A 14,931-nucleotide genomic window follows, 5' to 3' on the forward strand; every position below is an offset into this window, starting at 1 on the left:
TGTATAGAAAACATACAGGGACTTCCCTGGTGGCCCAATGGTTAAGAATCCATCTGTCAATGGAGGGGACACAGGTTTGATCCCTGGTCCGGGAAGATCCCACAGGCAGTGAGCAACTAAGCCCGCAAGGCACAACTAGAGAGTGTGTGCCGCCAAGATCCTACAGGACGCAATGAAGATCTGATGCAACCAAAGAAAGAGAGAAAATGTACAGGTTTTCTCTGTCTTTGAAAACTTAAAAAAAAAAATTATTTACTAGGCCAGAAGGAAATCCATGACAAAAGTGGAGCTTTTACAAATCTAGAAAAAAGGAATACTTCCCCGGTAAAATAAAAAACTGCCAAAAATAAATAAAATAAAAAACGACATGGCCAAAATTAACTAGCGAACCAGTGGAAAACCTAAAAAGACTAATTACCATTGATGAGCAAAATTAATAAATAAAATCTGCCACGGACAGAGCACCAGGTCCAGAAGGTTTCTCAGGAGGCTGAATTGCAGATGCCGTTAGAATTCACCTCTGAGATCACCTCCTTGGACAGCATTGTAGATTTCCCTCTCGCCTGAGAGATGTGGGATGGAGGCGGGGGGTGCTCCTTGGACATGTCCCCCATAGAACCCTGCATTGGAATTCACCACAGAATAGTGTAACTGTCATTTACTTGTCAGTCGCTCCTTCTGGAATGGAAGCTACCTTCAGGCAGGGACCACCTCTGATTTTTCATCGTCTCCAGTGCCTGGTAGCATTACCTGCTTTTTACTGAATCAAGAGATGTGGAAGCGAAAAAGTGCATCATAAATGTCAGCGTACGCTGGCACAACCCTATGTCTATAAAACTCCCCAACATGTAAGCCTAGGAAAGCAGAATGGATGGAGAAAAACCAAAACCCTGAATCATTAGATTGAAATCCCCCCCCATTATCCAAATATTTGTAATGGGGTTAAACTATCTTTCACCCCACTCCAGTACTCTTGCCTGGAAAATCCCATGGACGGAGGAGCCTGGTAGGCTGCAGTCCATGGGGTCGCTAAGAGTTGGACACGGCTGAGCAACTTCACTTTCACTTTTCACTTTCATGCTTTGGAGAAGGAAATGGCAACCCACTCCAGTATTCTTGCCTGGAGAATCCCAGGGATGGGGGAGCCTGGTGGGCTGCCGTCTATGGGGTCGCACAGAGTCAGACACGACTGAAGCGACTTAGCAGCAGCAGCAGCAAACTATCTTTATGGGCTTTCCTGGTGGCTCAGATGGTAAAGAATCCACCTACAATGCGGGAGACCTGGGTTCTATCCCTGGGTGGGGAAGATCCCCTGGAGGGGGTTATGGCAACCCACCCCAGTATTCTTGCCTAGAGAAACTGCACGGACAGAAGAGCCTGGTGGGCTATAGTCCATGGGTCAGAAAGAGTTGGACATGACTGAGCAACTAAACACACACACACAAATTATCTTTATAGGGGGAACGTGCATGCTCACTCGCTTCAGTCATGTCTGACTCTGCAATCCCATGGACTGTAGCCCTCCAGGGTCCTCTGTCCATGGGATTCTCCAGGCAGAATGTGAAGGGAAAGTGAAAGTCGCTCAGTTGTGTCCGACTCTTTGTGACCCCATGGACTATGGCATTCTCCAGGCCAGAATACTGGAGTGGGTAGCCTTTCCCTTCTCCAGGGGATCCTCCCAACCCAGGGATGGAACCCAGGTCTCCTGCATTGCAGGCAGATTCTTTACCATCTGAGCCATCAGGGAAGCCCCACCTAGATCCAGCTCCAAATCGCTCCAACACTCTGCTGTGGAACAGTGACTGTGTTCTGATCATCAGGTACCCCCAGTCATGATCATGGGCTTTCCTGTGCCCAGGACGTGACAGTGACCAGCCATCAGGGCTGGCATTCGGTACCAACTGCCCATCCTCTCCCACTATTGGATCAACAGCTCCAGGAAGAACAGAGCAAATAGAAATAGGGTGAAGCAAGCTGCAGAGCTCAGGGAGAAGTGGGGAGGCAGGTGGGCTTGCCAGGAGATTGTCTCAGGAGGCCTGGGGGCTGAAGGGAGCCAGGTGAGACCCGGGCTGGGGGTGGGGGGACCACCCAGCGACAACAGCCTGCAGGGCTGGAGGCTATGCCTTTCTGCCTTGGGAACAGTGGGCAGGGAGGGCTCTCAGTGGCCAGCAATGTTGGTAAGCATGGAGGGGGGGTCCCTAGGACCTACTCTTTCACAAACCAGGTCATAGGCTGGGCAGTGGGGCTCTCAGGTTAGCTTGGGGCTGCAGGTGAGTCACGGGGAGGGTGAGTTCAGGCCAGCTGTAAAGAAACCAGCTGGGCCACTCTAGGACAGCTATCCTAACTGGGCAGTGGGGAGAGCTGTTAGAAGGGAGGGCGGACAAGTGGACGCATGAGTCCCTCCACTTGGCCTCTGCTCCTCTGTTCTGACCACCCCTTCCTTTTCAGAAGCCCCCCTCCGGCCAGCTGGTCCCAAAGGGGGATCCAGCTGGGTCTGCCCAAGGCCAGTTCCCTCATCCCGGTCACAGCTCCCTGGGGCTGCCCTTGGAGTCTGTCCCACGGAGTGCGGGGCCGGGATCCGGAGAGGAGGGCAGGGCACGTGGCAGCAGGGGTCACTGGGTGGGTTCTCTTCTGGAGTGGGCTCACAGAATGATCAGGAGGGGACGCAGGAGGGTGTGGGAAAACCGCCATGGCGCGCCCCTCCTCCCCCAGGGTCCCGACTCCAGGGCACATTTCCTGGTCACTCACCGGTCTGGCCAAGGAGGAGGAAGGAGAGCCCTGGGGCTCCTAGCCGTCTGGAAGCTGCTTAGGTGCGGCGCCTCCTGGGCCGTTTGCCTAAGACGCTGCGGAGGCTGGGGCTGTGACCCCTTCCTCCCAGTGGCCAATGCCCGGCGGCAGGGGCGGGCCCCAGTCCAGGTGGCCGGCCTGGCCCTTCCCACCTCTGAGTTGTTCTAGGGCGCGGTGGTGACCACACCCTGAAATCCCCGGGGCAGAACGGCCCCTGGCCCAGGGGTGGGCCCCGCAGTCTCTGGGGAGGAGTCACAGAGGCCCCTTCCTGGGTTCCCAGACTGCCTCCTGGCAGCATGTGTGTGTGGGGGGGGCCGGGAGGACCGGTGGTCCTCCACTTTCCTCCCCCTCCTCCCTCTCTCCCTCCTCGGAAGGGGTGCTTCTACTTCTCTCCTGTTATTACTGTTTAGTTACCGATTGTGTCCGACCCCATGGACTGTAGCCTGCCAGGCTCCTCTGTCCATGGGATTTCCCAGGCAAGAACACTGGAGCAGGGTGCCATTTCCTTCTCCAGGGAATCTTCCTGGACCAGGGATTGATAGTGTCTCCTGCATTGGTAGGCGGGTCCCTTATCACTGAGCCACCAGGGAAGGCCCTCTACCCTCTCCTGGGACATCTCATTCTCCCACCTCACCATCAGGCACAGAGAATTCCTGCCTCCTCCCTGCCCCAGTGCCCACGACATGGCTGGGCACATACCGGGCACTCTGAAAGGTGAATACCTGTTTGCCTTGGGCTTGTACTGTCCTTGCTAAGGGGAATGGGGCGGCCAAGCCTGAAAGCCGCCTGGCCGAGACTCAGCCTAGGGGTCAGAGTGGGGTTTGGGGCCTTGAGGAATGCATCTGGTCTTGAAGCTGCCTCCTCCTGGCTGTGTGACCTTTGGTCAGTCACTAAACCCCTTTGAACCTCTGTCTGTCTGTACTCTGGGCAAATGTGGGGTGTGCCCAGGCCTGCCTTCCGAGCCACTGGGAATATGAGTTTTTTTTAAAATATGGAACACTTCACGAACTTCCGTGTCATCTTTGCTCAGGGGCCATGCTCATCTCCTCTGTATTGTTCCAATTTGAATTTATGCGCTGCCAAAGTGAGCATTGGGAGGGTGAGAGCTCACAGGATGAGTGAGAGCTCATGGAACTGTTAGCCCCTTTGAGACAGGGGCTGTCGCATCTTCCCAGGCTGTGTGTCCCAGTGGCCAACCCACAGCACGCGTTCACTACATGCTAGCCTAGCTGGGTGACTGGTGAAATGCCCCATGTGGTAGAGGCTTCTCGCTTCTAGGGGCGCCAGTCCCTGCCTCTGCCGATCATCCTGCCCTCCTCACCACCCTCTCCCCTTGTCCGATGGTCCACCCACTGGACACTGTCCCCACCTGCTCTGATGACCCCACGTCACCTCCACCCACACATGCCTCTCCCTCCTCTCCTCCCCCTCCTCCTCCCCCTCCTCCCCTCCCTCTCTCTTCTCTCCTTCCTCCCTTCCTCCTCCCCTCCTCTTCCTCCCCTCCCCCTCCTCCTCCCCTCCTCCCCCCCTCCTCCCCCCTCCTCCCCCCTTGCTCCCAGCCTCTGCTCCTCACTCCTTTCTCCTGGGGTGGAATCTCTTCAACTACCTCCTCGCCATCCTCTGCCTCCCTGTCTTCCTGCCCCTCTCAGGAGATTCTGGGGAGCCTCCACCCAAGATTTACACCCACACCTGGCCACATAGCATCTCCCCTCTCTGCCTAGCTTCTGAGAATTGTCTATACTCTGCACCTGTGTCCTCAACCTTCATTCCTCTGACCCTTTGCTCTCTGCCTTCAGCAACCCCTGGACCAGCTCCTGATAAGATAGCCGCTGACCTTCTGGTGGCCACTTCCAATAAAGCCCAATGACCTTTATCTCACTTTCTCTTTTCTTCTGGACGCTCCTTGGCTTTTGGGCCAGTGCTCTGCTGCTTTCCCTTCTTGTTCCCTGACTGTTCTTTCCTCTTTCGCTCTTCTCTCCTCCCTCTATTGCCCAAACACTGTGGCCCCAGGGCTGTCTCGAATGCGGTGGCCCCAGGACTGTCTCAGGAGCTCTTGTCCACCCCTATCGCTCCACTATCACACGCTGAGGGCCTCCTCCTGGGCAGCAGTCCTAGCTGTCCCGCACTGGAGCCAGGCAAGGACAGAGTGAGCATCGCCTGTTTCCTCCACCACCTCCTCCCCGGTTATCCAGGCCGCAAACAGCACCACTGCCAGTGCCAGAGGGCACACTGGGAGACTGGAGCTCCTCCTGATATCCTGCTCACCCCTCTCAGCCCATTGGCCACCAGGTCCCACCCAGCCTACCTCCCAAATCTCCCGCCACCACTGCATGCCTGGGAGACCGCAAAGGTCCTCACCATTCCTCAAGGCCCAGCCGCAGGGGTCTTCCCTCAATCCCCTTCTCCTCTCTGCTGAGAGCCTTCCAATGGCTGCAGAATAGAGTCCAAATTCCTGCCGAGAGCCCATGAGTCCCTGCTCAGCAAGACACCATCCACTCCCGACCCCACACTCTCATCCCTGAGCCCCACCTGTAAGGTCTCAAAGGTGCCACATCTTCTCGCACCTCACCTCTGCCCACGCACCTCAGCACCTCGAGTGTAGCTACATCACAGACGGCCTGTGCCCCACACTGAAAATCTGTCCCCTTTTGCCAGTCTCCCAACCCAGACAATGAGCCCCCCAGAGCTGGAGCTGTGCCTCGACCGCCTTTAAATCCAAAGGCTCACCTGGTGCTTGGCAGGTGTTCCATCAATTCACTTAGTGAATGGAGGGGAAAGCTGGGAACTTTCTCCTCCAAGGAGATTACAGGCAGGCTCACATTTCAGGAAACTCCTTCTCTAAGTGCTGCTGTGAACAGACAGCAGGGTGGGACTTCCTTCCCAGGAAGGAACCAACTCCCCTGCTCTGGAGTTTGTCCTGGATGGGGTGTCAAGGGAGGCCGACAGCTGACACTCAAATAAAACACGGCCACGGGGACCGTGGTCTTATTCCCATTACACCGGGGAGGAAACAGGACCAGAGATGCTAAGTGATTTGTTCAGGTCACACAGTGAATTAGGGCCAGAGCTGAGACTGAGCAGAGCATCTCGGTGGTAAACCCAGGTCTCCGGCAGACACCTCAGATCCTCCCTGTACAAGCCCTACCCCTTACCCTGATCATCTATATGTCCACCTACTCCTAACACACCACTGCAGCTGGAGGTGCCGGAGGCTCGAGGCGGAGACGCTGGCTGCTGGGATGATTTTTCTTTGAGCTCAGGAAGTACTGGGATCTGGGCGGGAGGTCTTCTACCACTGTGGTCCTGGGCTCTGCTGTGATGCCCCTTGGGCAGACTTGCAGAGCCCGGGTTCATGGTTAAGGGAGCTGCCTCTCCTTGTCCCTCCTCAGCACATTCCGTAAGGCTCTGGCCCAGGCTCGATGCCAGGAGCTGGGGTTCAGAGAGCAAGGCCAGTCCCCCACCTCCAGAAGGGAGGAGTGCACCTCCAAGAGCCAAATAGATATTCCCACCATCACAAGGACAGAGAGTGTGGAGAGGCGCGAGAGCCTGCGGAAGAAACGGAGCGGCGCCGGGGGCAAGGAGAGCAGGCGTGCAGCCATATATTCCAGAGAAGATGGAATAGATAGATGGTGGGCTGGCAGAGGCGTTTGGCGCAAGGGTTTGGCTCCGTCACCCTCCACCTCCTCAGCTCTCTCCCCTCAGGGTCCTTGATCTCTTTCCTTGCACGCCGCACGTTGTTCCCCATTCTGGCCACCAGAGGGCGGGCTGCCCCTTGCAAAAACTGTAGCAAAGGTGGAGCCGGCCCGGAGGAAAAGATACCCAGTGGGACCTCAGCCAGTCTTGGCAGACCGCCTACTACGTGTCAAGCACTTCCACGCTTCACCTCTTTTAAGGCTCTCAACAACTCGAATCCTTTGATATTGTTCTGCGTGTACACAAGAGGGCATCGTGGCGGGGTGAGTGAAGTGACTCGTTTAGCAGCTGGCAGGTGATCCAGCAGAGTCAAATTCGAGTCTGTGTAGCCTCAAATCCTGAACACTGCACCATAAGACCAGGAGGAGGGAAGACCCGGGGCCTTGCAGATGGGGACGGTGCATCCTTCCTCTGGGCATCCCAGACTCAGTCTCCGCACGTGGCAGGCATCAATATTTATTATAATCATATTGGGTCCAAAAAAGGAAATCAGAGACTCACAAGTTTCAGGAGTCATCTCTCCACCGTCCCCTAGCCTCTTGGTCTAAACGCAAACTGAGACTCTGAGTGAGGAAGTGGATTGCCCATAAGTACACAGCTGCGGCAGATGTCAGAAGGGGGCCTGTGCACTGCCCCCCCCCCACATCTTTCCCGGAAAAGTCCCTAAACTTGAAGAAGTCCGGGCCAGCAAAGGATTTTGAAGTTGTAAGAGTTTTTAAAACGTGCCCCTATTTTAAAAATAATATTTAAATATTATTTCAGAAATCCCCAAATTTACATAACCAGATTCTGAGGCAAAAAAGAACATCCTCACTATAACTGGACTTACTTCTGAAACAAACCCATCGAAATTAAAAAAAAAAAAAAGAGGAACTAAAATGTTGGAACCAGACAAAAAAGGAAGCAGACCCCTGACTTTCACATCCATTATCTCCTCCGAAGCCCAAGCTCATGTGAGAAACGCGAGGCAGGTAGAGCCGGCGGCGGCACTCTGCTACCATCCCTTATTTCATTCCAGATGTGTTTTGGAATGGTTTGGATTTTAGAAAGGTAACGGGCCCGCACCTGCTACAGGGGACATAACGCTCGCAGCAAGGCTTGAGCGGCACCGTATGATCGGGTTTACTTGCTCTTCTACAGCAAAACTTGAATATTCACACTATTAAGGCTGCCCACGGCCGCACATGGGCTCAAGTTAAATTCTACCGTTAACTGAGTTACAGAAGCCCTTTGAGCTCCAGGGAGCTTTGGCATTTGGGAACTGCAGATAAGAAATCTTGAGTAAGCCTGTACCCCTCTGGTTTCGTGGTTGAGCAAGTTAGGCTCGGCGTGAGCGAGTTGGTCTAAAGCCGGCAGACACAGCTGCTCCGTCGAGCCGGGACTTAAGGCTCCGGGGGTCTCCCAGCGTCCGGGCTCTTGGAGGGTGGGAGCAACCCCCGCCCCGGTCTCCCCGCTCCCGGCTCCCGTTAGCGTACCTGCTCCGGCCGCTGCTCCGTCGGCGGGTCGCGCACGTCCTGGATGGCCTCGTAGACGTTCTCGGAGTCGCTGCGCGCCAGGGGCCGCGGGCACACCCATGAGCCGGCCACGCTGCAGGCCTTGAAGCCGCCTCCGCTCCCGAGGAGGCCGGCAGGGGGCGCGGCGGTGCGGGCCAGGTCGTCCAAGGACTGCGCGGGCCGCACGGGCGCCGCGGGCCGCGTGTACAGGCAGGCGGGCGAGCCAGGCGCCAGGCTTCGACGCTGAGTGGCCGCGCCCGGTCGAGCTCGGCCGCACAGGGAGCCCGCGCGGCCCCGGGGCTCGGCGGGGGCGCCGTCGGGTCCGGAGGGCGCCGACGCGCTCATGAAGCGGTAGTCATAGGCGAGCGGTTCGGGAGCTGCGGGGCCCTGGAGGGGCGCGGGCGGCGGCGGGGCGGGCGCGGGGTGGCCGAGGGCCGGCAGCTCGCGCACATACTGCGCCGGCAGGTAGAAGGGGCGGCCGCCCGGCTCGCTCCGCACGTGCCACCAGTGCTCCGTGCTGCGGCGCAACAGTCGGTAGCGCTCGTTGGGCTGGATGGCGACGCGGCGCCCGTCCTTGCCCGTATACTCAAAGGGATGCTCCACCAGCACGTAGACGTCCCCCTCGACGTCCGCCGCCATCGCGGCCGCCGCGTGTCCCTGTGGGCGACGAGGAGGAGGGGCGCGGAGGTCAGGGCCGCCGAGAGGGCCGCGCTCCGCACAGGGGAGCCCGAAGACTTCGAGTCCCGAAGCTACGATCGTGTACGTTCGGGCTTCGGTTTTCCTATCTCGAAAACGCGGGGCTTGGACGAAATAATCTCTACGGTTTTAATTCTTACACGCAGCGATGGAATTAAGACAGCCCTTTCATTCTGCGGCCTGGAGTATAAAATTCTATCCCTCGGTGGGGAGATGGTTAACACCGGTCCGGCTTTAAAGCCAAGGAAGCTTTAAGGCTGGTTGGGGGGGACATCACGTGTGTATAAAAATTGGGCCTCAGTTTCCGCATTTGTAAAGTGGGAAAAATAGCCCATACGTCCATCCCGCCCTGTCCCGACACTTCCAGGAGCTCTCAGGGAATCGCGTCCTTGGCAGCTCCTATTGTCCCAGCCACCCACCAAGGCGCGTGAGCCCCAGGCCCGAGGGGGACAGAGTTGGGGCGCAGGTTCTGGGAGCGGCCCCCGCTTCGCTCTACTCTGGGAGTGTCCCTGCCCTGCTTAGTCCAAGGGCCTTGGCATAAGGGGCCGCGACTGCCAAGGCCGGGGAAACCGGTTCTCTTGGTTTTTCTCTTTCCTTTCCCAGCGGCTTAGCCACAGACGTGACCCCGGAGCCCCGCCCGCCCAGACCGACCAGCACCTCCCCCTGCGCTCCGGCTCCCACCTCCACGTCCAGAGAGAGGCTTGGCCCTTGCGGCCTGCCCTCTGCCCTGCGGTCTCTATATTGCCCCACCAGAGTGGCCCCTAGAGAATGCACTCTTTGATAGTGACTATCCGTGCGGTGTACCCAAGGGACCCCTAAAGTTATCCCGGAGTGAACACCACAACCCACTCTCCCTCTCGCAGGCTCAGCCTGGACCCTGGTGTGTCGGGGGAGCGGCGTCACAGCCCAACTGGAAGCCCGTCTGTGAGGCTGGTCCCTCCAAGCCTTTACATCGGCCACATCGACTGCCCCACGATGGTGACCTGGGACCAAGCAGGTGCAGGTGGAAGCTCGGCCTCTGGTTGAGTCTGAGCGACCCAAGGCACAGGGTCTGGCCGCGGGGCGCCTAGCGCTCCTTCTCTACTTTCTCAAACTTTCCTCGACGGGGAAAGAGTGTAAACTGAGCCACTGAGCACACTGGGCCCTGGACGCGGGGTCCTTAAGCTGACTGCAGCTAAGCCAACCAAACTTAAGGAGGACAACCTTCTCTCCACCTTCCCCCGAACCCCCTGCCTCTCACTTACGTCGGCAGGGCGGGCCTCGCGGAGCCCATGGGCGGGCTGGGTGGAGCCGGAGGATGGATGCAGGTTAGGGCCCTGCCATCTCCTTGGGCGGGGCTTCAGACGGCTTGGCTGGAGAGACTTTAGGGAGCTGGAGCTGGCAAGGAGAGCAAAGAAGGTGAGGGACGCTTGGAAGCACCGCCTTCAATTCCCGAAGCGGCGGTGTCTGGGAGGGGCGGGGCGGAGCCTGAAGAAATCCGCCTAGGCCGGTGGGGCCTTGGAGGCGGGACCCAAGCAGAAGGCCTGAGGGAGGGGCAAGGGCAGGGAGGGCTGCGGCCGAAGGGGCACGGAAGGTTCACGAGTGGAGCCAAGGGAGGGTAGGGTCCGGCCCCTGCCGCGCCCCACCCCCACGCTCGGGATACGGCTTCCAAGAGGCTCTGCGTCCCGCGGACGCGATGCTTCGGGACTGCTCGACCCGGCTTGACATCTAGCCCGAGCGTCCCCAGTCCTAGCAAGGCTATTTGCATCCTGAACCATCCGGATTGCAGGCACTGCCGCTCCGGTCCCATCCTCGTCCTCCCCAGGCCCTTTTCGAACTCAGCTCGGCCAGGCCTCGAAAAACTTGGAGTGGGGTTCCCACTGCAGAGACGCTCCCCGGGGCGCGGGGTCACTGGTTGGGTGGGGAGGGGACCCAGTTCTCGTCTCCTTCCCCGATCCTGGGGGGAGCGAAGAGGAGAGGGATCAGGGGAGCGGGGAGGGTCCTTGGAGCGCGAAGACCGACCCTTCACCAGGAGGTGCCCTGCGTCCACGGCTTGGGAGACAGACAAGAGTCACAGCGGCGCCCACGCCTGGGTCGACGCAGGGGACCTGGACCTGGGCCCCTCCTGCCCCAGGACGGCGGGCAGTCCTTCGCCTCCCACCTCCTCCTGAGCGAGGGCAAGATCCGTCCCGAGCCGCGCTCCTCCCAAGACTGCTCAGCTCCGGCTCCTGCGCCTTGCGCGAAGGGTGCTTGGTGCTGCCGGGTGAGGACCCCGCCACCTGCAGTCCCCCTCCCCACCCCAGATCAGCACTCCCGCCCAGTCCGGCCCGGCCCTGGCACCTCGGTGTCCGCTCGCTGGCCTCGCCTCCACTTGTCCTGGCAGGCGCGCGGGGGGCTCGGCGTCCGGTGCTTCCTCCTCCACCGCCCAGCTCCCGCGCTGCCCTGTTTCCTGTTCAACAATATAGTGAGGGAGGCACCGGCGGAGAGCACCCGGCAGAACTTCCTCCCGGGGCTGGGGCTGCGGCTGCGAGAGACAATCCCCGGTGTCCTGGCTTCCTGTCCTCTCTGGGACGGGCCAGCGCCCGAGGAGCGCAGACGCCACCCCCTTCCCCTGCACCTCCCGGGGATCCTGGGCCACACCTGGCTGTCTCCTGGAGGAAGGCAGCAGAGCCAGGACGGTGGGATGAGCGCGGAGGAAGGCGGGCCAGATTTCCCTCCACCGCTGCTCTACTCCATCCCCTTTCCCCTACCTCCTGGCCTGGATCCTTGTGGGGGAGGAGCCCCCCCTCCCCGACCCCCAGCCAACCCGTCAAAGCCCAGAGCAACCTCCTGGGGTTGAACTCAAGATGCTCACCTTATCTCTGCATCTCAGTTTGCTTTCCTGTAAACTGGGGACAGTAACACCTACTTTATAGGATTGTTGTTGTTCAGTCACCAAGTTGTGACTCTCTGTGACCTCATGGATTGCAGCAGGTCAGGCTAACGTATTGTTATCATCACATTGTTAAGAACACACATCTGATGAATTATTATTATCACTAATTTTATTATGAGATGAGCCCTCCTCTTTGGGGTTGAATTGGGGTCCTCAAACCCCCCATCTGCTATCCTCCTTTAGGCAGGAGGGGGAAGGGAGAAACAAGTATTCTCAGAAACACCTTGCTAAGGATGGACGACTGAATCCAAAGGCAGCACATTGGCCATGTGCTCTTCTGGGTCCTGCCTCTACACACCAGGTCCCTCAAGGCTCCTCCGAGCCCACCACCTCCTGCCCTCAAGGGAAGCTGGGGCTCATGCTATGGGCAGAGGGTGCTCCCTCAAAGGCCGAAAGGCTGCTTCAAGGACAGGAAACTGCAGACATGAATCTTTCAGTCCCAAGTTCCTGCACCCTGATTTCCCTGGGAATTAGCCTGTTTCCTTCTTCTGTCTTTACAAGAGCAGCAGTGGGCTTCCTCCTGCAGGCCCTCCCCACCCCCCAGACTTCTGCTGGAACTTCAGAGGAAAGCTGGCAGCCAAGGCCAGCTGGAGCCCTAAAACCATGAGCCCTGAATCTGGCCCTGCTCACAAGCCTTTCCTTCCTGAGCCTCTTTCTCACCTTGGATGACCAGTGGGAAATGGTTTCACATGTTCCAGTGTCAGGGGTCTGTGCTTTGACATTTAAGGAACAGGAAAGAAGCCATCACAGTGGGATTCCAGGCATTAGCTTCAGTTACATGAGTGTATGTGAATAAACCTTCCCAAAGGCCCTGAAATCCTACCCCAAGGCCAGGGGCGGGGGGGTGGGGGGTGGTGGTTGGGGAGGCTGACTCAGAGGAGAGGCAAGGGTGGGGAACAGACTGAAGAATTACTTCTACTATTCTCCATGCTCACTCCTGGCACACAAGCCCCCTGCTTGCAATGTTTACCTATAACCACCCCCCTCCAGCCCTCCCCTGTGCCCAGGGACTGACTGAGAACAGTGGAGGCTATCAGACAGTATCTGAGGGCCTGTGGTCTCCCCCAGTCAGTGGAAGCTTTCAGATTCAGAAACCAGACCACAGATTAGAAACAGCAGGTCTTTACTGCAAAATCACTCAAAAGTCACATGGCCGCAGTTCCTTCAGTACATGGCAAAGCACTTCTCAGGGCCAGGGCCCTGCACTAGAAACAGTTTATTGCATAAAACAAAATTTTAAAAATAGTGTGGGCACTACTGAGGTTCATACCAGCTTTCCACTGGAGGTGAGGAAGGTGAATCAACTCATCTGAAAGCATCAGCAGCTTTTTGGTGGTGGGGAGGGAGGCGGTCAGCTTTAATGCTACTGGTCTCGGAGAAGGTGGGGAGTGTGGTGTGCCAGGCCCCGCTGAACCAAAGTGGGCTTCTCCAGGGCCTCACTCCTGCTGCCGCCTAGGGATCTTCTGGGATACAGAATACACTCACAGGGCTGGGCTCAAGCAGTGCTGCCCACCCCAGGACCACCAGTTCTGGCTCTGATCAGGCTGTGTTTCTGGTGGAGCATTAATGCTGGCTGGGGGCGGGGGTGGGGCTAAGGACCCACTTCCTGGTTTAGGAGGCTTTGGTACAGGTGTGCACCATCTTCTGTGATGGGGACAAAGAAGCTGTGTGACAGCCCCTTCCCTGACCCACCCACCACCTCCTCCACTCTATTGCACAATTTATCCAGCTCCACAGGGCTAGGCAGGTGACTCAGCAGCCGAATCACCCCAAGGGAGAGGTGGCAGTGGGTTTGTCTCTTGACAGTGAAGGTGGATATCTACCTGAGGCCTCCTATCTCAGCTGAGCACAGAGAAGATGGTCAGGGGGGTCCCAGGGCTGAGGGGGGCCTGCTGGGTCCAGGAGAAGTGGGGAGGCAACAGAGAAATCATGCCCCCCAAAGCCCCAGGGTCTAAATATCGCTTTGAAAACAATTTCAGGCTCCACCTGAAGATCCCCTCCAAAGGCAGTCGTGTTCCAATGAAATGTTCCAATCTCTTGGCAGCGGCCCTCCTGGGCTAGTCCAGCAAAACTCTGTGAACTCATGGCTTCATGAACTGGCTGAGCACCCTTCCACAGGTGGCTTCTCCTGCGTGTCCTCGTGCATCTCCGCAGCAGGGCTGGCACTCTTCGTGGAAAGATGCTGGGGGCAGTGTGGACCCAGCCTACCTCGGTCCCGGCAGGCCCGGCCGGCGGGGCTGTGTTCCTGAAATGCGTCTGCAGCAGCCCCCTTCCCATCTGGCTGCCAGTCGGGGGTAGGAGTGAGAAGGGCAGAGGGCTGAGGGGTGGGCTAGATGACGACCCTTCCCTGGACCAAGGAAGGCTCAAAGTGCTGACAGTGCTGGTTCCGAGTCATAGCCCTCCTCCTTCGGGCCCAAGATCCCAGGCTATAGGAGAGCCGCAGCAGGGGTGGGGGGTGGGTTTTGACACAGAGAAATTGAAGGGCTTTTCAGGTGGAGGGGGGACCAGGGAGCAGGTGGGGGCAGAGGAAGGGAAAGAACGTGGTCCTCAGGACTGAGCCTGCCTGGCCCACGGCAGTTTGGCACGTTGTACAGGAGCTGTCAGCAGCAAGCGCCCGGTGAGGGCGAAGGAAAGGCACCCGCCAGCTGGTGGGCTCTGTCCTGGGGGGCCTGTCCACCCAGCCACCACCCACCTCCAGGCTGGGCCTGAGCGGTTTCTACACATTTGCTCAGGGTGAGAATGCCTGGATTTCTTGGGTGACTTGTGGAGGGTCAAGAATAAAAAAATATTTTCTGTCAAAATATGAAGGGAAAAAAATCCACCTTAAAAAAACTAGACCTTTTAATCAGGAATGTGGAATTGAAAATGCTCCCCAAGTCTTGTTTCCACAGTGTTGAACAGCCCTCATGGGGATGGGGTGTCAGTGAGGGGTGCTGGGCTGATTAGTGCAAAGGCCCCCTCCTCCCACACCGTCGGACAGGGGGCACCTGCTGGTGTCCGCGCCTCCTGGAGCAGATAGGTGGGGGATAGGAGGTGTCATCAGGGGCTCCTGGGGCTCCCTCTCATAGGCCAGTCCTCTGGTCTCATCTGAGAGTCTTCCTGGCTCTGTGACACCTTGAGAGTGTGGCCAGGCTGGTGGCCAACCCGGCTGGGATGGCTGAGCCCCGGGTCCCGGGTGGGGACCAGAGGTGGGATTAGGTGAGACTGTTCTGCTCCTGGTATTTGCGCCGGCGGGCACAGCGGGGGCAGCCCTTCTTGACCACGGCCTGGCAGGTTTGGTGGAAGACAGTCTTGCATTCGCTGCACCTGGGAGAAAGCCGCAAGCGTTGCTGGGACCTCGAGCCTCCG

At 58.1% G+C, this 14,931-nt stretch overlaps 2 protein-coding genes and 1 non-coding gene across 7 annotated transcripts in view; all 3 read right to left on the reverse strand.

Annotated features, from left to right (window-relative positions):
* The window catches only part of ARHGAP27 (Rho GTPase activating protein 27), a 33,569-nt gene extending 24,957 nt beyond the window's left edge, over positions 1–8,612 (reverse strand). For both annotated transcript variants that reach the window (XM_061392180.1, XM_061392179.1), the window contains exon 1: positions 7,956–8,612. In XM_061392180.1, coding sequence (XP_061248164.1) covers positions 7,956–8,612 — 657 coding nt within the window. The remainder of the gene's footprint in view (positions 1–7,955) is intronic.
* On the reverse strand, positions 3,773–3,877 carry LOC133233089 (U6 spliceosomal RNA). The gene has a single exon (XR_009731571.1). It is a non-coding gene; the product is annotated as a U6 spliceosomal RNA (small nuclear RNA).
* Positions 8,613–12,689: 4,077 nt separating the features above from the next.
* PLEKHM1 (pleckstrin homology and RUN domain containing M1) overlaps positions 12,690–14,931 on the reverse strand; it is a 54,612-nt gene continuing 52,370 nt past the window's right edge. For all 4 annotated transcript variants that reach the window (XM_061392174.1, XM_061392176.1, XM_061392173.1 and 1 more), the window contains one exon: positions 12,690–14,889. In XM_061392174.1, coding sequence (XP_061248158.1) covers positions 14,778–14,889 — 112 coding nt within the window. In that variant the 3' untranslated portion in view covers positions 12,690–14,777. The remainder of the gene's footprint in view (positions 14,890–14,931) is intronic.

The sequence above is a fragment of the Bos javanicus genome, chromosome 19, assembly GCF_032452875.1.
Source record: "Bos javanicus breed banteng chromosome 19, ARS-OSU_banteng_1.0, whole genome shotgun sequence".
NCBI classification, from domain to species: domain Eukaryota; kingdom Metazoa; phylum Chordata; class Mammalia; order Artiodactyla; family Bovidae; genus Bos; species Bos javanicus.